Genomic DNA, 18,597 nt, shown 5'->3' with positions numbered 1-18,597 from the left:
AGCTAGAGCAGTGCTGACAAGCTAATACTTTGCTGCAGGGTTTTTTACAGCAAAGTCCAGACAGAATCGACCACTGTTTAAAACAGTGCTCCCCAGCAAATGGTGTTCAGTCAAATGGAAGACCTCCCGTAGGTTTCCCTACGCCCACTGAGCCGCTGATACAAAGAGCAACAACTGAGCTTGCTGCGTTGAGTCCCAGAAACTCACAGCTAGTGCATTTGGAAATCTTCTTGAGTGCAGGACTGATGCTCTGACCCCTTTACCCAAATACTGTGTTATTCAAGGAGAGTTTGAGAATGTAACTTTATTTCAAGCCCCGAGGCAAGCTGTTGTTTTCATGTGCACAACATTTAAATGTTTAAGATTTTATATGACAAAAGCTTCTTGTTTTTCTTTGTTAAGGGTACAGCTTTACTGACTGTAGATCAGAGACGGTGGGAAGATCTAAAGAGCAGACTGAAGATAGCTCAACCTCTTCATCTCCCACCTCGTCCGGGTATCAAAGATATTCTGATGTTATTCATGTTGAGCCCCAGTGTTCATAATTCCCCAGGAGCCTAAGATTCAAATTAAAATTGTAATCGTTAGGCCACTAGGAGGTTGTGCATAAGTTAATGTGGAAACAGGCTCCAACTACAGATCTCTGCATAAGGCTATTAAAATCAACCCAAAAAAGGTTGTGCTTCAGTGGTTTTAGGATAAGCCTTAATGAAAAAATGAATTTTAAATGAAATATATTTGCACTTGCCTGTTAATGATATGAATTGAATGTCTTATCTTGACAGCAATTGAATGATGCACTTGCTTTACCCCTACCAAAGCCTTCATGCAACATTGGTGTTCAGTATTTGAAATTACATGTTCAGAAGCACTATTCAATATGTGAAACTGTAGCAGAAAATTAGAAATGTATTTCAAAACTAGGCAAGGATTAGGTTACCATTAACAAAACAAGAAACAGGGAGAAAAAAATACCACTGTGTGCAATTTAATTCTTCTTGTTTAACTCCTTCTTTTTCAGATAACGATGGCTTTAGAGCCAAAATGTATGATATAACGCAGCATCCGTTTTTTAAGAGGACTATTGCTGTGCTTGTTCTGGCCCAGTCTGTCTTGCTTTCAGTGAAGGTATTTTTGTTTCTTATTGCGTCTTGTAACGGTGGCGGAACGAATGAGCTGTACCCTTTTAAAATAGCGAACTGTACATAAGTTAGCAATGAACTGCTGGAAAGATACTATTTCTAAATGCAGTGGGGCAGATACTCAGCTGGTGTAAATCAGTACAGCTCCATTAAAGTCTCTGGAGCTGCGCCAGTTTATACCAATTAACAATCTGGTCCACTATTTTTAATGTCTCATTTAACGCTAAATCCATATAAAAGGAAAGATGCACCCACCCACCATTCCCGCCTGAATGTGTTATTCATTGTAAAAACAGAATCTATGGCAACAATACACACTGAAATAAAAATTAAAACGTGGTAAATAGATTTTTATATCTGTTTTATGATCTACTATCTTTGTTCCATTTCAGTGGGATGTCGAAGATCCAGTGACTGTTCCTTTAGCAACAATGTCTGTTGTTTTCACCTTCATTTTTGTCCTAGAGGTACAGTAATATATTTAGTTGTTTCTCCAGAGTCAGACTAGTTTTGTATATTTTATTTTGGTTCTAGGGTTACTGTCCAAGTTTTAATTGCAGGCTACATATCCATGGGGCAACTCATATGACTAGTGCTTGAGTATGTATTGCAGAAATGTGTGTTTTACTTGTTATGGGGCTAGACTTGTGTATCCTTTTCAGTCCATGTATCTGCAACACAGATAATTTCATCCTGGATATGTATAGCAATGAGAATGGTATTTCAGTACATTTCTAAAGCAGAGTTGCAAAGGGTGTTCTGTGCAGTGAGCCAGCGCAAGGTCTAGCTACCTGGGAAGTCCTGCTTAAAACATACATCCTTCCTTTCATTCTCAGTCTGTTTAAATATGACACCATGAGAAAACAGAAGGCAAAAGGTCTGTTAGCCATAGAAAGCACATATATTTCTAAGCATCTCTGTGTGTGTATCCATCTCCTTTGCCTCAGTCATTTAAAAAGCAAAAGCAACAGAATTACGGGTAGTATGTAGATACGAGTGTAGAAAAGTAAAGGTTATATAACAGGGGTATATTGGGAGAAGACTATGACAAACATAACTATTTGGTGTATAATTTCCTTTATCATATGCCTCTCTTCTCCCATCTTAAAAGACAATATTTAGTACAAGCAGTGAAAAGAAGGTGGTTGGTTTTCCTTAATTAGCAGCCTGGAAAACACTGCAACCAACATCAGCTCTGTGAGCATAATTAACCTGTGGGACTCATTTCAACAAGATAGGAATGAGTCTGAGAGCTTAGTAGGGTTCAGAAAAAGATTAGATATTTATATAGGTAATAACATAGATAGCTACACTGGATAAGATGAAAAATGAGAAGGGATATAAATCCTCATCTTTCAGATTGTAAGCCAACCACAAATTTAAATCTGCCAGTAAAGCAGTCTAGTAATCAGAGAACTCATCTCCTCTGTGTACCTAAGAAAGGAGATGGCAACTAAAAAGGCTCACTTTGCTAGTCATCAAATAAAGAGGCTCAAACTAAAGCCTTAGCAGCCTTTACATTTTAGCTGATTTATAGAATTGCACATAATATCCTTTCTGTAGTTTGTTTGTTTTTACCATTCTACAGAATCCTCCATAAAGTTATGAGTCTCTCATTATAATGTCAACAATTACTACACCACAATCTGATACTCTATTTATTTCCTGTGGTAAGTATGGGGAAATATGTTGGTATCTGAGATACCTCTGTGAGGTAACTGCTGGTTGAGAAATATTGACTTTTTAATGGCAATCATTCTACCTGGAGGCCATCCTGAGTAGGAAACTGTCTAGAGGGCAAAGGAAAAGTTGGATTCAAGATAAAATTTCCGTAGTACATGGGATTCAAACAAGTCTAATTCCAGTGCCCTCTACCATGCTAGCACAAACAGATAGAACTTGTGACAAGGAAGCTAAAAGAGCCACTAACCAATGTGGGGAAATGAAGGCCATTCCTCAACAGGAGGTCCAGAATCATGCCCATCGAGGAGAGTTCAGACTAACAGTGGGAGTGCTGCGCAAGGAAAGAGAAAATTCTGTAAAGCCCCAGAGTAGACTGCATCTTAATGAAAAAGTGATCTAGATACGGATATAAATTAAAAGCCTTTTAGACAAAAGAATACAGGCAGGATCTAAACTGTGTGTTCAGCTTTCTCACCTGGATTAGAAAGTTAACAGGTAAAAATAAAATATTCCTTTGTTTCCAAACTGAAGAAAACTCTTGATGCCTATTTGGCTCCCTTATCAAGTCCTTCTTGAAAAGTTTAGAGCCATTGTGCACACAAGCATCTCCTGAGTCTACCCAAAAATTCCAGTTCATTTGTGTCATGCATATCCCCAACATACCAGATACATCCCCACAAGCCAGATAAATGCAGCTTGCTGCCAAGTACTTGGTACCTGTCCTGGTTAATCATGGCCAAACCTGAACCCTGGTAGACACAGAATCTGAGTAGGGTCAGGTCTAACTGCATAGCTCTGGTAAAGAATGCAGTGAAACAGTTCTAAAGACCACCGATGAGAGCTCAAACCGGTGTAAGAAAAGAATCACTCTTCCTATTGTAAACATCAATACAAGTGGCCACAGAATCAGTGGAAAAAACTTACTTTGAGACCTCATTATTATTTTAAGATACTATGAGACATGGCTTTAGTGATGACTGAGATGAATATCAGGTGGACCCCATTCTTACAATAAAATATCTTGAAAAGACATGGGAAGGAAGGATTTAGTCTGCCTGTGGTAGACCATTTTTTTAAAATCCTGGTAGGTGGAGCTATTGTATCCTACTAACTGTGGGAAAACTTGGTTTGTGGAATGGGAGGGATGGAGAAGTACAGCAAAAAATAGATATTTGGAAACTGAAAAATATTCCTCTGCAGATTATAAAAATTGTGACTCTGTCCTGCACTTTCCAGTCATATCTGAGTGGAGAGTATACGATCAGGTAAGTGAAGAGTGTCAAATTTGAGCCTAAACCAGTGTCACCTTTAATACAATTTAGCCTTTGGGAATTTAACAAACATTGTTAAATGTCAGTATTGAAAGCTAGGATATAAAACCAAAGAGATTAGTGCCTAATTATTATTTCTTTTATATGATATGCTTTAGTAACATTTAAACCGTTAATATGTGTAGCTAAGAACTGACTGTGTGCAACGCTAAACCTTCTTTTGTAGACATTCTGCATGGATCACATGGCTTGTACGACTGCAAAATACTGTTATCTATTCTAAACAGAACCTATTTTTAAACATCCTGCCTGTGGCATCACTAACTTTCTAAGAAAAAACAACGAGGAGTCCTTGTGGCACCTTAGAGACTAACAAATTTATTTGGGCAAAAGCTTATGCCTTAATAAATTTCAGAGTAACAGCCGTGTTAGTCTGTATCCGCAAAAAGAAGAACAGGAGTACTTGTGGCACCTTAGAGACTAACAAATTTATTAGAGCATAAGCTTTCGTGGACTACAGCCCACTTCTATATATGCATCCGAAGAAGTGGGCTGTAGTCCACGAAAGCTTATGCTCTAATAAATTTGTTAGTCTCTAAGATGCCACAAGTACTCCTGTTCTTCTTAATAAATTTGTTAGTCTCTAAGGTGCCACAAGGACTCCTCGTTGTTTTTGCTGATACAGACTAATATGGCTACCCCTCTGAAACCTGTTTCTAAGAAAAGTCAACCCTTTCAGTCTCTGTGTTCATTAGGAGCATTGTGAAACCCACTGCAATCTACTGGCCCACACTATTTTTTCCTCCAATCTTATGCTTCCTGTGCTCATGTATGCTGTTGAGCATGGATAGAGTTCACCAGAAGTAAAACAAAAATCTTTTGCAACAGGAAAAAGAAGGTTGCTTTTAAATTAATTTGCCGTACATGAGACATATAAGACAGTTATAACCTTGCATATAAGTGTATTTGTGCGAAATTGGCATTAATATATACTTCAGTCTCTTCATACACCCATACACACACATGTAATTTTTTAGTTATGCATCATCAGCTTAATCATTTTCTACCTTCATACTAACCCTTTGTTTAACTATTAAAACTCCTACTCATTTAAAACCAGTCTACAAGTAGAACACTACCAAAACATTTTAGGGACCAAATGTTCTTATAGTGAAAAATAACCTTTTGCTAAGAATTTGCACTAGCAAGACTATCTTTATTGCTCTCTAGGTCACTATGAAGATTATTGCCATGTCACCTGCTGGCTTCTGGCAAAGCAGAAGAAATCGATATGACCTTTTGGTGACCTCCCTTGGTGTTATATGGGTGATACTTCACTTTGCCTTACTAGTAAGATCAACAATTGCAACTCCAATGATCATTTATTGGTTTTATTTGTTAATCACCAACAGTTTTACTGCTATCCTGATTCAAATAAGGACAATTGCCAAGCCCAGGGTGTTTACAAACTAAAAATAAGACCCAAATAAAACAAGATGCCCTGGGAACCAAGAAGAAGGTAACAATTTGTGGAATTGGTGAACTAGATTTTTCTTACATCCTATAGTGCTGAGGTGGAGAAGATATTGGACTGATATAGGTTAGGCTCTCGAACTTTTTTACTGGTGACCCCTTTCACATAACAAGCCTTTGAGTGCGACCCCCCTTATAAATTAAAAACACTTTTTAATATATTTAACACCATTGTAAATGCTGGATGCAAAGCAGGGTTTGGGGTGGAGGTTGACGGCTCGCGACCCCCCATATAATAACCTCGTGACCCCATGAGGGGTCTCGACCCCAGTTTGAGAACCCCTGGTTAGGGTCTGCGGGCCTTGTGGAGGAAGTGAGTCCTTAGGAGGGATTAGAATGAGGAGAGGGAAGAAATGTGGTGTCCTGGGATTGGAAGACCTTGCCAGGAGCAGTTTCATTGGGGGGTGAGAGAGGAAGAGAGGCTGGAGGGAATAATCCAGGTAGGAGTCATTGTAGAGAAAGATAAGGCAGATTTTCTAAACCGATGAACAGCGCAAAGCATGTCAGTGAATCTGGTCCATGCGTTTTTGTTACAGAACAGCATTTAGTCCAGGAAGGCAGAAGATTTATCTGTCCAGGAAAGAGGTCAGCTGCACCCTCCCTCTCAAGTTTAAAAAAAAGGGGGAGCGGGGGCGTACACCCTCATTTGTGGGAACGTGAGCTCTCCCCCCTTATCACTGGACAGGAGAGGTGGCTTCAATCAACAATCCCCAGTTGTGGCTGTCACCTCCCTACATTGTTGAGGGCCTTCCCTCTGGTCTATCTCAAGCACTCTTTGTGGGGGCAAAACTGTCCCTTTGTCCCTGGCATCCCCAATTTGCCCCCTGCTGCTGAGTAGCTTGGCAGGCCTGTGGAGTTTCTGCAAGCCAGCAGCTGCCTAGACTTATAGAACTGGGAGGCTGTTGGACATAATTACAGCCCAGCTAAGAGAACTGTGAGGGTTTTGTTGGTTTATTGTGTTGGGAGGTTTGGCTAGTGCCTTTGAAGTGGCACAGCTTTTTCTGTTAGTTTATTATTATTCAGCATTTGTTGTTGAAATATTACTTTTTTTAAAATGCTGATTGCACTGTATAATTCACAGAGAGATTCATGCAGAAAAACTGATCATTTGAGAGATCACTGCGGGACACTGTATATGAAGTCTCTTGTGTTTAAATTTCAGAATGCCTACACATATATGATGGGTGCATGTGTAATTGTCTTCAGGTTCTTCTCAATTTGTGGGAAACATGTAAGTACAAATCAGGAATTACAGTCAATACAGTGCTCATGCATAGATTAAAAGATTTATCACTTTGCTTTTCTACAGCACATTCTACAGGTCTCCATTTTATGTACTACTGCTATAAGTCTCCATTTTATATGTTTAACTTAAAATATCAGCGTTTTAGTTGTATTACATTGTGACGTTTCCCCTTGGTGTTATCCGGACCGGTGATCTGCTAGGTCACTCCAATCCTTGACTCTGGGAGCCAGCCTTACCCTGCTCTGCTGTGAGAACCCCCACTCCTGGGCTGTTCACACACAGTCTCTGGCATGTAAGCTGCTTCTTGGATTGTGCAACCGAATGACCCTAGCCAATATCTCCAGTCCCAGACACAACCCTAGGAACCTCCATCTTGCAGTGTCCAGTTATGCCCGCTGGATGCTGCAAGCTTATATGAGTTCGTCAATTTAACAAAGAAATTGATATGTACCAGGCTTGTTATCCCAAGGGGAGTCTCTGACACGCTTCAAACCAAACACACTGCTTCAGGTAGAATAAACAAACAGATTTATGAACTACAAAGATGGATTCAAAGTGATTATAAGTCGAAACATAACAAGTTGGATTTGGTCAAATGAAATAAAAGCAAAACGCATTCTAAGCTGAACTTAACACTTTCAATGCCCTTACAAACTTAGATGCTTCTCACCACAGGCTGGCTGGTTGCTCTTCAGCCAGGCTTTCCCCTTGGATCAGCACTTCAGTTGCTTGATGGTGGTGGTGTCTGTAGATGTAGGTGGAAGAGAGATGAAGAGCATGGCAAACGTCTCTCCCTTTTATATGTTATTTCTTCCCTCTTGGCTTAGCCTCTCCCTCCCCCCCCTTCAGAGTCAGGTGAGCATTACCTCATTGCAGTTCCAAACTGACCAAAGGAAGGGGCGTGGCTCCCTCAAGAGCTTAACAGGTTATTTTGTTGCTGTCTAAGCCAGCATCCTTTGTTCCTGTGAGGCTGGGCTGGGTTTGTCCCATACATGCCCCGATGAGGTGTGAACTGCCTCTCTGTTCTTGGGAGAGTTTTTGCCTGGGCTTGCTTTAAGCCATGAGGATACATTTTCAGTCTCATAACTATATATGAAATTATAACCTAGAACATTACTATAACATTATTGTAACAATTACTATAACATCACTATAATAACCATGCTCAGTTCATCATGAGCCTTCCGAAGACACCAAACATGACAAACTTTGCATTGGATACCACACAATCATTTTATAAAGATGAACAAGGGGGTGTACGGTGTTCCTCCAAGGTACAGAGCATCACATAAATATCAGAAATAAATTATGGTTATTGGAAATGCTGTAAATTTTTTGCCATCAAAAAGATAACTAAGACACAACACCATTTAAAATTATTGCCATCTAAAGCCCTGAATATATATTGTGCCCTTTTCGGTATTTGTAATCATTGCTTTTTCAATGTGTTGCGATGTGTTACTTTTATTTTCTTTTATTTATTTTCTCCACAAGAAAGCAGGGTATGGGGTGATGTGCTCATCTTGTGCTGCTGTCCACATGCAGAAGCTCCATCCTGCACAGTGCAGGTGTTAGCACAGTGCTAGTGTTAACTTGCACATTATATTTTATCTAAATAAGGGATTTGTGCTCAGTAAAATAAAGATGTTGGGCCAAATTCTCAGATTCATTTGTATAAATTAAGAGTAGTTCCACTGAAGTTACTTTCGATTTACCTGGTATGTAGATTTACACCAGTGTAACAGACAGCAGGTGTAACTGACAGCTACCTATGCAGAGAACAAATGTATCTCTTTAGTAAGTTGTAATACTGTGCATTCTGTTGTGGCAAAGCTTCTCCAAACATTATCCAAACATTTTCTATGACATAAGACATATTAGAATAACTGCAGTCAAGGAAATGAATTCTGTATTAGGACTAAAGGGTTAAGAATAGATAAGTCACAGAGTCTGTTCAGCAAAGAAAAAAGTCTGCCTCCATCTAACCACACAGAGCATGGAGAGCCTTGGAAGTCAAGTGAAAAACTCTTGCTTCTCTTATGCAACCAGATCTGGTCATTTCCATCAAAGCTTTTTGAAGTATTCTAGATTTTTTTTCAAGCCTTTAACCTAGTTATTTATGCTTATGTGTTAAAAGCTTTATCAGTCCCATTAAGTTATGGCTATGATGTAGTGCGATGGGAAAAAGTTAACATGATTTGTCAGATTTGTCATGATTCTGATGAAAATTGTTTCACCTCCCCTGTAAATAAAGAGACATTCCTGCAGTGTCCAAATATTTTTGAAATTAATTCAATCTAAAGTAATAATTCTGCCATGATGCTAAAATATCATACAGTTTCCATTTTCTCTACATTTTGCTGTATTGTGTCTCTTTGTCTCTGCCTAGACACTACAGGCTGACTTGTGTAAGAAATTAAAATAGTTTAATCAATCTGTGCTGATTGTTATGTCATAGTCTCTCTGAGGGGGGCTAAAGCTTGCCCTTGTAGATAGATGGGTTTCTTTAAATCTCCAGTGAAATCCTGTACTGATTACCATAAACCAGTGGTTCACAACCAGGGATACAAGTACCCCTGGCGGTATGCAGAGGTCTTCCAGGGGATACATCAACTCATCTAGTTATTTGCCTAGTTTGACAACAGGCTCCATAAAAAGCACTAGCAAAATCAGTAAAAACTAAAATTTCATACACACAATGAGTTGTTTATACTGTTCTGTATACTATACACTGAAATGCAAGTACAATATTTATATTCCAATTGATTTATTTTATAATTATATGGTAAAATGAGAAAGTAAGCAAATTTTCAGTAATAGAGTGGCTGTGACACTTTTGTATTTTTATGTCTGATTTTGTAAGCCAGTAGTTTTTAAGTGAGATGATGAAACTGGGGATTCTCCAGACAAATCAGACTCCTGAAAGGAGTGCAGTAGTCTAGAAAGGTTGAGATACACTGCCATAAACCCTGGAACAAGAGACCAAGTGTTGTTCCAAACTCAGACTGACAGTGTAGTATTTCACTGAGCTACCTCTAAACTACTGGATTGGCACATTAACCTATATGTTTTCCCAGTTAAAAGAACAATCATTACAAGATTTAAAGTTACAAATGTGTTAAAGTCTCCTTTATTTTTGTTATTTAATAGTATCATGAATTGTGTTTCCTCTCTGCCTTTCCAGGTGACACTGAAAATGCTGCTGCTGACTGTGGTTGTCAGCATGTATAAGAGTTTCTTCATCATTGTGGGAATGTTCTTGCTGCTTCTTTGTTATGCTTTTGCTGGAGTAGTTTTATTTGGCACAGTGAAATATGGAGAGAACATTAACAGGTACAATATTGGCTTCCCTTTGTGGAAGGTTTTTAACAGCCAAATAAAATATTCCCATCTACTGAGCACAAATTTTCATTTGGTTTTATGTCAGCAACCAAGAGCCAGATCTCTAGGTCTAGCTGAGCGGCACTCGGCTGACAATGTATGATAGACGGCTCTAAGCCACCTTCCCATTCCCCAAATCCTGGGACTAAACAGACACCCAGTGTAATATACAGAAGACTAACGGCTGCTCTTCATTGTGCTAGCTGGAACAATCCCAAAAGGACTGTTCCATTGGCCCAGGTGGCTGGAACACTGTGCTACAGCTATACCTGCTCACACCCTTGGTTCATCCAAAAATGGTCCCTACACCTCGAATGGAGTGAGAGGGAGCCAACTACATTGGCCTTATGCCACCTGGGAATTATCCTACATAACCCAATGACAGCTCTCCATCCCCTTTGCACCAGAAGAGGCACGAATAGGATGAAGGCCTGGGGAAGGATATGGCCCCAAATGAGCTTTTATTACTTGATAAGATATTAGCCAAATTTTTCAAAACTGGGTGGCTAGAGTCCGGCTTCTAAGTCCCTATTAAATTAATGGCATAAATTATTCAGTGAATATGTTTGCAAATAATTCTCTGAGTTCTACCAACAATATATGGGGCATGAAGCTCAGGTAAGAATCATAGAAATTATTTTTTTTTTTACTTGTTGAACACACAGCAAAATAATTCTCCAGAAAGTTGCATGTGTTTGTATTGCCAAGCTTTTATTTCTGACATCTGAGCTGCTCTTTTTCTCTTTTTGTTTAAAAAAACAGGCATGCAAACTTTTCATCAGCTGGCAAGGCCATTACTGTACTCTTCAGAATAGTTACTGGGGAAGACTGGAACAAGATTATGCATGACTGCATGGTAAATACAGCACAATCACAGATAAAACAGACAAGAAACTGGTTGCGAAATTTCCTCTGACTCAGTATCCAGTGCTCTGGCTTGGTACAAAGAAGCACTGTGTTGTTGATGGTGCCATCGTCCTTTAGATAAATCTGATCTTAAAATGAAGTACCCTGGGCCATTTCATAAGAACATTAATCTTGATATCCTGACCCAAATTCAGTTAACATCATTTTATTTTGCCTAACATAAAATCCCCTCCCACCCCGCCCCCATAGTTTCAGTTACATTGGATAAGGTATTCTTCATTTCCTGTCTTGAATACATGGGAGTGGTTGCTGTTTGTTAAATGTGTCGTAACATTTCATTGCCACTGGTTGCTGTTTTGCTGTAATAATATATACCCATGCTCATATAGGGGGGTAATTGTAGAAACACATGTTAAATGGATTTATTGTGCACCTTTGAAATCTGCCTCTCCTTCACTCTGCCCACTAATCCATCACCTTCAAGGCCAGCTCTGAGCTGCTTTCAGCATCTACCATTTAAAATAACAGCGAAATATTTCCTCCTTTCTCCCAAATGTGGTATTTCTCCACAAAACCTACACTGGTTTGAGGTGCATTACTGTATTATTTTTATTATTTTCTAAAAATATAGTTATGTTAACTGCAGACCGATAAGCAATCCCTTGCCTAATTTTTTGATTTAATTATTTACTGTTTTCTTTTGAAGGTTCAGCCTCCTTTTTGTACTCCAGATAACAGCACATACTGGAGGACAGATTGTGGAAATTATGCTGGTGCTCTGATGTATTTCTGTTCCTTTTATGTCATCATTGCATACATAATGCTAAATTTGCTTGTAGGTGAGCAACAATTATTGACTATGAAAAATAGTTATCTTAAAATGTGGGTGGAGTGCCATAGATCTGGGTGCCTCATCCAAAACAGGCCTTACGTTGTAGGCCATATCAACTGTAACATTTTTTTAAACTCTCTCAGTAAACAGAAATTGTTAAATGCCCTCAAGTTAATGTTATAATTGTCTGATGTTTTCAGATACTTGGCTGGTATGTTATGTGTTTCTAACCTTTATTTTAAATTGCTGGCTGTTAACACTAAATAAGAAAATGTCTTTTGATAAGGAGGTCTGTAAATGAAAGTTATGTGAAAATGAAAGAGTAGATGAGAACTGTACAAAGGAAATCGTTTTTGCAGAGCTAGTCTACTGTCCAGTTTATATTTTATAGGCCTAATAATCCAGCTCCTGCTGAAGTAAATGAGAATCTTCCAGTTGAATTTAGTAGGTGTTAGATTAGGCCCCTACTTAAGATTTAAGGACTACATTTTCAAACTTGAGCACAACAAAAACACACAATATGGGGGTGCATTAGTACCAGGTTTGCCCATAGGTTGCCGCTGTTACAGCCACGTGTGAAAATTTAGTTCCTGCTGAAATACATTATCTCTAATTAATGTATAACTGTTGGAAAGTGCTGACAGGCTAGCCTTATACTATGTTTAATTTATGTGTTTTTTAGCGATCATTGTGGAGAATTTCTCATTGTTTTACTCCACCGAAGAAGACCAACTTTTAAGCTATAATGATCTTAGACATTTTCAAATTATATGGAACATGGTTGATGACAAAAGAGAGGTAAGATACTTGACAGTAAGCACTGCACTCAGTGCTATTATTATTATTTGTTTTACTATAATGCCTAGGACCCACAGTTGTGGACCAAGACCCCCATTGTGTTAGACATTGTACAAACTCACAACAAAAAGACAGTCCCTGCCCCCAAAGAACTTATGATCTAAGTAAATCTTCTGCATTGTTTCCTCGAAAAATGTATTACTAGGAAAACATAAAGTGGGCTGTGCTAACCCACTGAGCCTCAAACCCACCTAGAGTCAGAGTGAGTTTAGGGTAAGGGGATTTTGTGATTTATTTATTTTTAACAGCCCAGGTTCACAAAAGAACGATGAACATGAGATGTTGCATTTCACATAGGCCCTGATCCTTGAAACACATACGTGCATGCTTAACTTTGCTCCCAGGAACTACACACAGTCGTAAAGTTAAGCATGTGTATAGGTGTTTACAGGCTTGGGGTCATAGTCCTTTCCCTCCAGGCAGCCCAGGAGTTGTCCCGTCGACCTAGGGTTCAGAGATTCACATAGTTACATTTCCTGTCTTCAGAATGGCCCAGCTGAAAAGGAGAGAAGGCCTGGGTAGGGGAGCAACTTAGAGGTTTAGGTACCAACAGGAACTAAACTATGAATGGTTCACTCATCCCATCACTGAATTACTTCGAACAGTTTTGAATATGAACTGCAGTGTGCTGAGATCAGCTGATGATCTAGTGCAGTCATGGGCAACCTGATTTGATTGCGGGCCATGAGACATTTTGCTGATGTTGACCGTCCGCAGGCATGGCTAACGGGAGCCGTGGGAAGCAGCGGCCAGCACGTCCCTGCAGCCTGCAGCTTCCTGCAGCTCCCATTGGCTGGGAACAGCGAACCGCGGCCACTGGGAGCTGTGGGGGGCCGTGCCTGTGGACAGTCAACGTCAGCAAAATGTCTAATGGCCCACAATCAGATTACCCTGATGGCCGCCTGTGGGCCGCAGGTTGCCCACCACTGGTCTAGTGGCAGAAGATTGCTGTGTGGGGATCAAATCCATGTCCTGTGTTTGTAGGACTGGCGGGGCTCAGAGTGCTACATCCTAGGGCTGCGAGGAGAGCGTTGTGATGTGGGACCTTCCATAACAAAGGACTTCCATCCTTTCCCATAATAAAAAAGTTATAGAACGTAATGTTCAAAGAGAACTATTTGATTCTGCAAATTTGGAGAAAATATTTTCACTCCTAGTTCCTTATCAACAGCCAGGCTCAAAATTGTTGCCACAAACACCTCAAGAAGTTTGTATGTTGGTTACATCTTGGAGTAGAAGCTCTTGGAAAAGCAAGAGGACATACTACTTATACATCACTGAACACACACACGATGGAACAGCTGCATAACAAGCATAGAGGCACACACCTGTGAATGTTTAGAAATCTAGCTGACTTTATTCCTAATAAATGACTCTAGGCCTAAGGTTTAATTCTCACAAAATAAAAATGGTCAAGGCTGATTTTCAAAGCCACCAGTTTAGATATGCAATTCCCATTACAAATAAATGGAAACTGGACATCCAAGTCCCCCAGAGAACTTTGAAAATCTTAGGCAAAATATATAGGCCAGATCCTCAGCTTATATGAATCAGGATAGTTCCATTGACTTCAAAGGAACTATTGCTAAGTTACACCCGCTAAAGATAAGCCCCTTTATGTCTGCATTGTTCAGTTACACTACCCTTGGTACAATCCTGGCCCCATGTAAGTCAAAGGGTACGTCTACACCACAGCTGGGAACAAGCACCCCGCCTGGTTAGACAGACTCGCCCTAGCAGGGCTCAAGCTAGCCATGTGGGTGCTGCGGTTCACACTGCAGCTCAGGCTCTGAAGCCCACCCAACTCCCTGGTCCTGTGCTTGGGTAGCTAGCCTGAGTCTCTACCAGAGTTGCAACCTCCACACTGCTGTTTTTAGCATTTTAGCTTGAGCCAAGCTAGCATGAGTCTGTCTACCCAAGCTAGGAGACGCACTCCTAGCTGCAGTGTAGACATACCTGAAGGGTCTTTGGAGAAAGAGCATCTGTATCACTTTAGAGAAACAGCATCAAATAGAGCCTCTGACTTAGTTATAAGGTAGCCATAATTAACCAGCTATGATGCAATCTTACCTAGGGGGTAATCCCTACCTTCCGTGTGAAGTTTCTGCTGAGGTTGCTGCGTGGGAGGTTGGAGGTAGATCTTGACAAGGACAAACTTTTGTTCAAGCACATGTGCTATGAAATGGAGAGGCTGCATAATGGTGGAGATGTCACATTCCATGACGTATTGAGGTATGGTGGGCTTTTTCTTTAAGTTTGTTGTAACACGTTTCTCTGCAGACTAAATGTTATACATAAGACTGAAAAATGACTTGGGGATACAAGCTTGTGTCTAAAGAAATATTCTCTGCTTAAATTTAAACCAAATATTAGTTTTTTCCCCTAAATTAATTTTTACCGTAGAAAATCTAAGTCCTAGAGAAATGTCTCCATGAGCTTTCTAAATTCCCACTTGAAACAATTGTTTTAAACTAATATTCCCTTGCTGTGTTTGTAAATCCAAACAATGCAGTATTGCGCTAGCACAGGTGAAAATCTGACAGTAAAATTGACTATAAACAAAAGTGAAACTCAGTCTCCTCCAATAATTACATTGTCCCAGATGACAAAAATGCAAAAAGGTAAACAGGCAGCATAAACAGGGGAAAGAAACTGAATTTTCGAATGTGGGTGCCTAAAACTAAGCACCTGAATCCATATTTAGGCACCTAAATATAGGTGGCCTGATTTCCAGTTGTTCTGAGCACCAATAGAGCCTCCCTTCATCTTTTTTTAGCTAGCTATATACTGTAGGTGCCAAAGTTTGACATTTTCTCATTTAGATTTGAAAAGTGTAATATTGTTAATAATAATATAGGTAAGTACATTAGCTTTTGACAAATACTGTTTATTTGTGTGTTTCTTCTAGCATGCTGTCATATAGGTCTGTTGATATCAGGAAAAGCCTTCAACTGGAAGAGCTTCTTGCCAGGGAACAACTGGAGTATACAATAGAAGAAGAAGTGGCCAAACAAACCATACGCATGTGGCTGAAGAAATGCTTAAAGCGTATCCGAGCAGTAAGTGAAGCGAAAACAGCAAGTCCTGGTGGAGTGCTTGCAGTGAACTGAACCAGTCAACGAAGCTAGAGTTTTCTCTCACTTTGCCTTGTTTACTCTGTAGCCATCGTTACAAGCTACGTGAAAAAATATGTATCAGCAGAAAAATCAGGCTTGGTCTACACTTAAAAGTTAGGTTGACATAGGTCAGGGGCGTGAAAAACAAAACACCCCTGACCAACATAGCTATACCAATTGAATCCCTAGTGTAGATGCAACTACATCAAGAAAAGAATGCTGCCGTCAATGTAGCTAATTTGCTCTGGGGAGGTGGTGGTCTGATACTAATGGAAAAACTCCTTCCATAGGTATATGCTGTGTCTACACTACAGGGTTATGCCAGCGTAACTATGCTGACATAGCTATGCTGGTATAGTCTCCGTAATACAGACAATTACATTCACAGAATTAGTAAATGCCGCATATTTTGCAGGCAAAACCTGTTTTCCTGCCAACAAATCCCCTTTCCTTACACAAAGCAGGAAAACTGTGTGACCTGCTCTGCAACAGACAAGGCCAAATGAATAAACCAAGAAATACATTATTTAGGGAAAGATCTTTGTGGGCGCAACCTTGCTCTCATTGAAGTTAATAGCAAAATGCCCATTATCTTCAATGGTGCAGGATTGTGCACTCTTCTAAACCTGTTAGAGGTTAAAGAGAGTGCTAGTTTCAGGCATTTGTACTTCTGATATTTTCATTGCCACTGCCACTCCATCTTGGATAGCTATTCAGGCAGAAGATAGTCCTGTTAGCCACCACCACCATATCAAGGGTCTCCGTCACTGTAAAATAGATCCCAATGAGAATGGTACAACAATCCTCAAAGAAGACCCAAATGTAATGTATATTCTGAAGCCTAATTTGCATATACCATTACAGTGACTGTGTGTGCAAATAAGTTGTTTACATGCACAAAAGGCCAGTTTGTATATTTCAACACACAAACATGTGTCTATGTGCATGTGTAAATTAGGTACATAAAGCCCTGGGTTCCTGTAGTTGTGAAAATCAGGCCCAGAATGCGTAGAACGTTTGGGCCGGTCATAATCTTTCCACTGAGTTATTCCCATTTTTGCTGGCAAAAAAAATGGACCTGGGCCAAAGTTATCGTAGGAAATTTCCCCACGAAAATCTGTATTTTTGCCATGAAAAGTTTGTGATTTGAGCACATCAGGGAATTGTAGGCTCTGCCTCTTGCTGCTTTGTAATTTTGTGTAACCAAAACCTGATCGTTTGAATACAGCTTTCATTTTACCTGAAACAACACATTTCCAGGGATCTTCAGATAAATGGTTCCTTTTCAGACTAATTTTTCTATTTTTGTCCCAGCTCTAATATTAGCTGTTGTTAATTTCATCTTATCTCTCAGTTTTGATTTTGTTCAACCCAATTGCTCAATTCATTATGATATTGAATTACAATATATAAAAGTAAATATACTTTTCATTTCATTTTAACAATATGAATCAGACCATTACCTGTTACATGAACCTTTTATTAACTTGAGTAGAATTGCAAAAGATTTTTTTTAATATAAGTTTTTTATATATTTTGTTTAATTATTAAGCAAGTGGCGTGTTAAAACTATACAGCACACTGAAACCTTCTCTAAGGACCATTTATTTTAATTTAAAACTAAATTAGATTGTAAGATTTTAGTGACAGAGGCTACATTTTTCTTTTTGTACTATAAAGAACCCAGCAGATTTTTGGCACTTACAATAATAACTTGCAACAAAAAATCCACACTGTAAAATATTCCTAAGGTGGGGGTGGCCAACCTGAGCCTGAGAAGGAGCCAGAATTTACCAATGTACATTGCCAAAGAGCCACAGTAATAAGTCAGCAGCCCCCCATCAGCTCCCCCACCTCCCCTCGCTCCCAGCGCCTCCCACCCATCGGCAGCCCCACCAATCAGTACCTCTCCTCCCTCCCCGCAGCTCCCAATCAGCTGTTTCATGGTGCAGGAGGCTCTGGGGGGGGAGAAGGAGAAGGAGGAGTGAGGGCATGGCAGGCTCAGGGGAGGGGGCAGGAAGGGGTGGAGTGGGGGCAGGGCCTGTGGCAGAGCCAGGGGTTGAGCAGTGAGCACCCCCCGACACATTGGAAAGTTGGTGCCTGTAGCTCCAGCTCTGGAGTCGGCACCTATACAAGGAGTTGCATATTAACTTCTGAAGAGCCGCATGTGGCTCCGGAGCCACAGGTTGGCCACCCCTGTCCTAAGGCTTCCATGATCATTTTATTCAACCTTATTTGGGGCCAGAACCAAAGCCCGTTGCCGTCAACAGGCTTCTGATCAACCCCATAAAGCTCATTTTTACTAACTTGCTGGCTCTTTGGGTGGTCTCTTGCGGCATAGATATATTTTAAGGCCAGAAGGCACCATTCTGATCTATTAGTCTGACCTCCTGCATGACACAGAACATAGATTTCACCCAATAATTCCTACATCTCAAGCCCTTAGATTTCAGAGACAGATTTCTTTATATTTAAATAGTGAAGATAGGGGGTCTATGTAGATTTACAGAAAAGACTGAACAATTTGGAATCCATACCAGATGCTCAAAATTGTTTGAAGTATTCAGTATTTAGAGGGATTTTTAAAAAAATAAAAAGAATCAAGGAACAAAAGTCTTTGTGAGGGAAGTTTCTTTTTTCCTTTTGGTCACATAAATATTATATTTTG

General features: G+C 39.9%; 1 protein-coding gene across 2 annotated transcripts in view; it reads left to right on the top strand.

Annotated features, from left to right (window-relative positions):
• Window positions 1–18,597, top strand: part of NALCN (sodium leak channel, non-selective) — a 380,117-nt gene that overhangs the window by 340,402 nt on the left and 21,118 nt on the right. For both annotated transcript variants that reach the window (XM_054012833.1, XM_054012825.1), the window contains exons 31-41: window positions 403–496; window positions 1,022–1,128; window positions 1,535–1,609; window positions 5,327–5,446; window positions 6,792–6,860; window positions 10,060–10,208; window positions 11,019–11,112; window positions 11,830–11,962; window positions 12,638–12,753; window positions 14,888–15,045; window positions 15,722–15,872. In XM_054012833.1, the coding sequence (XP_053868808.1) occupies window positions 403–496; window positions 1,022–1,128; window positions 1,535–1,609; window positions 5,327–5,446; window positions 6,792–6,860; window positions 10,060–10,208; window positions 11,019–11,112; window positions 11,830–11,962; window positions 12,638–12,753; window positions 14,888–15,045; window positions 15,722–15,872 (1,266 nt within the window). The remainder of the gene's footprint in view (window positions 1–402; window positions 497–1,021; window positions 1,129–1,534; window positions 1,610–5,326; window positions 5,447–6,791; window positions 6,861–10,059; window positions 10,209–11,018; window positions 11,113–11,829; window positions 11,963–12,637; window positions 12,754–14,887; window positions 15,046–15,721; window positions 15,873–18,597) is intronic.

Source organism: Malaclemys terrapin, chromosome 1 (genome assembly GCF_027887155.1).
Source record: "Malaclemys terrapin pileata isolate rMalTer1 chromosome 1, rMalTer1.hap1, whole genome shotgun sequence".
Lineage (NCBI taxonomy): Eukaryota > Metazoa > Chordata > Testudines > Emydidae > Malaclemys > Malaclemys terrapin.
This window is presented reverse-complemented; position numbering and strand designations above follow the sequence as displayed.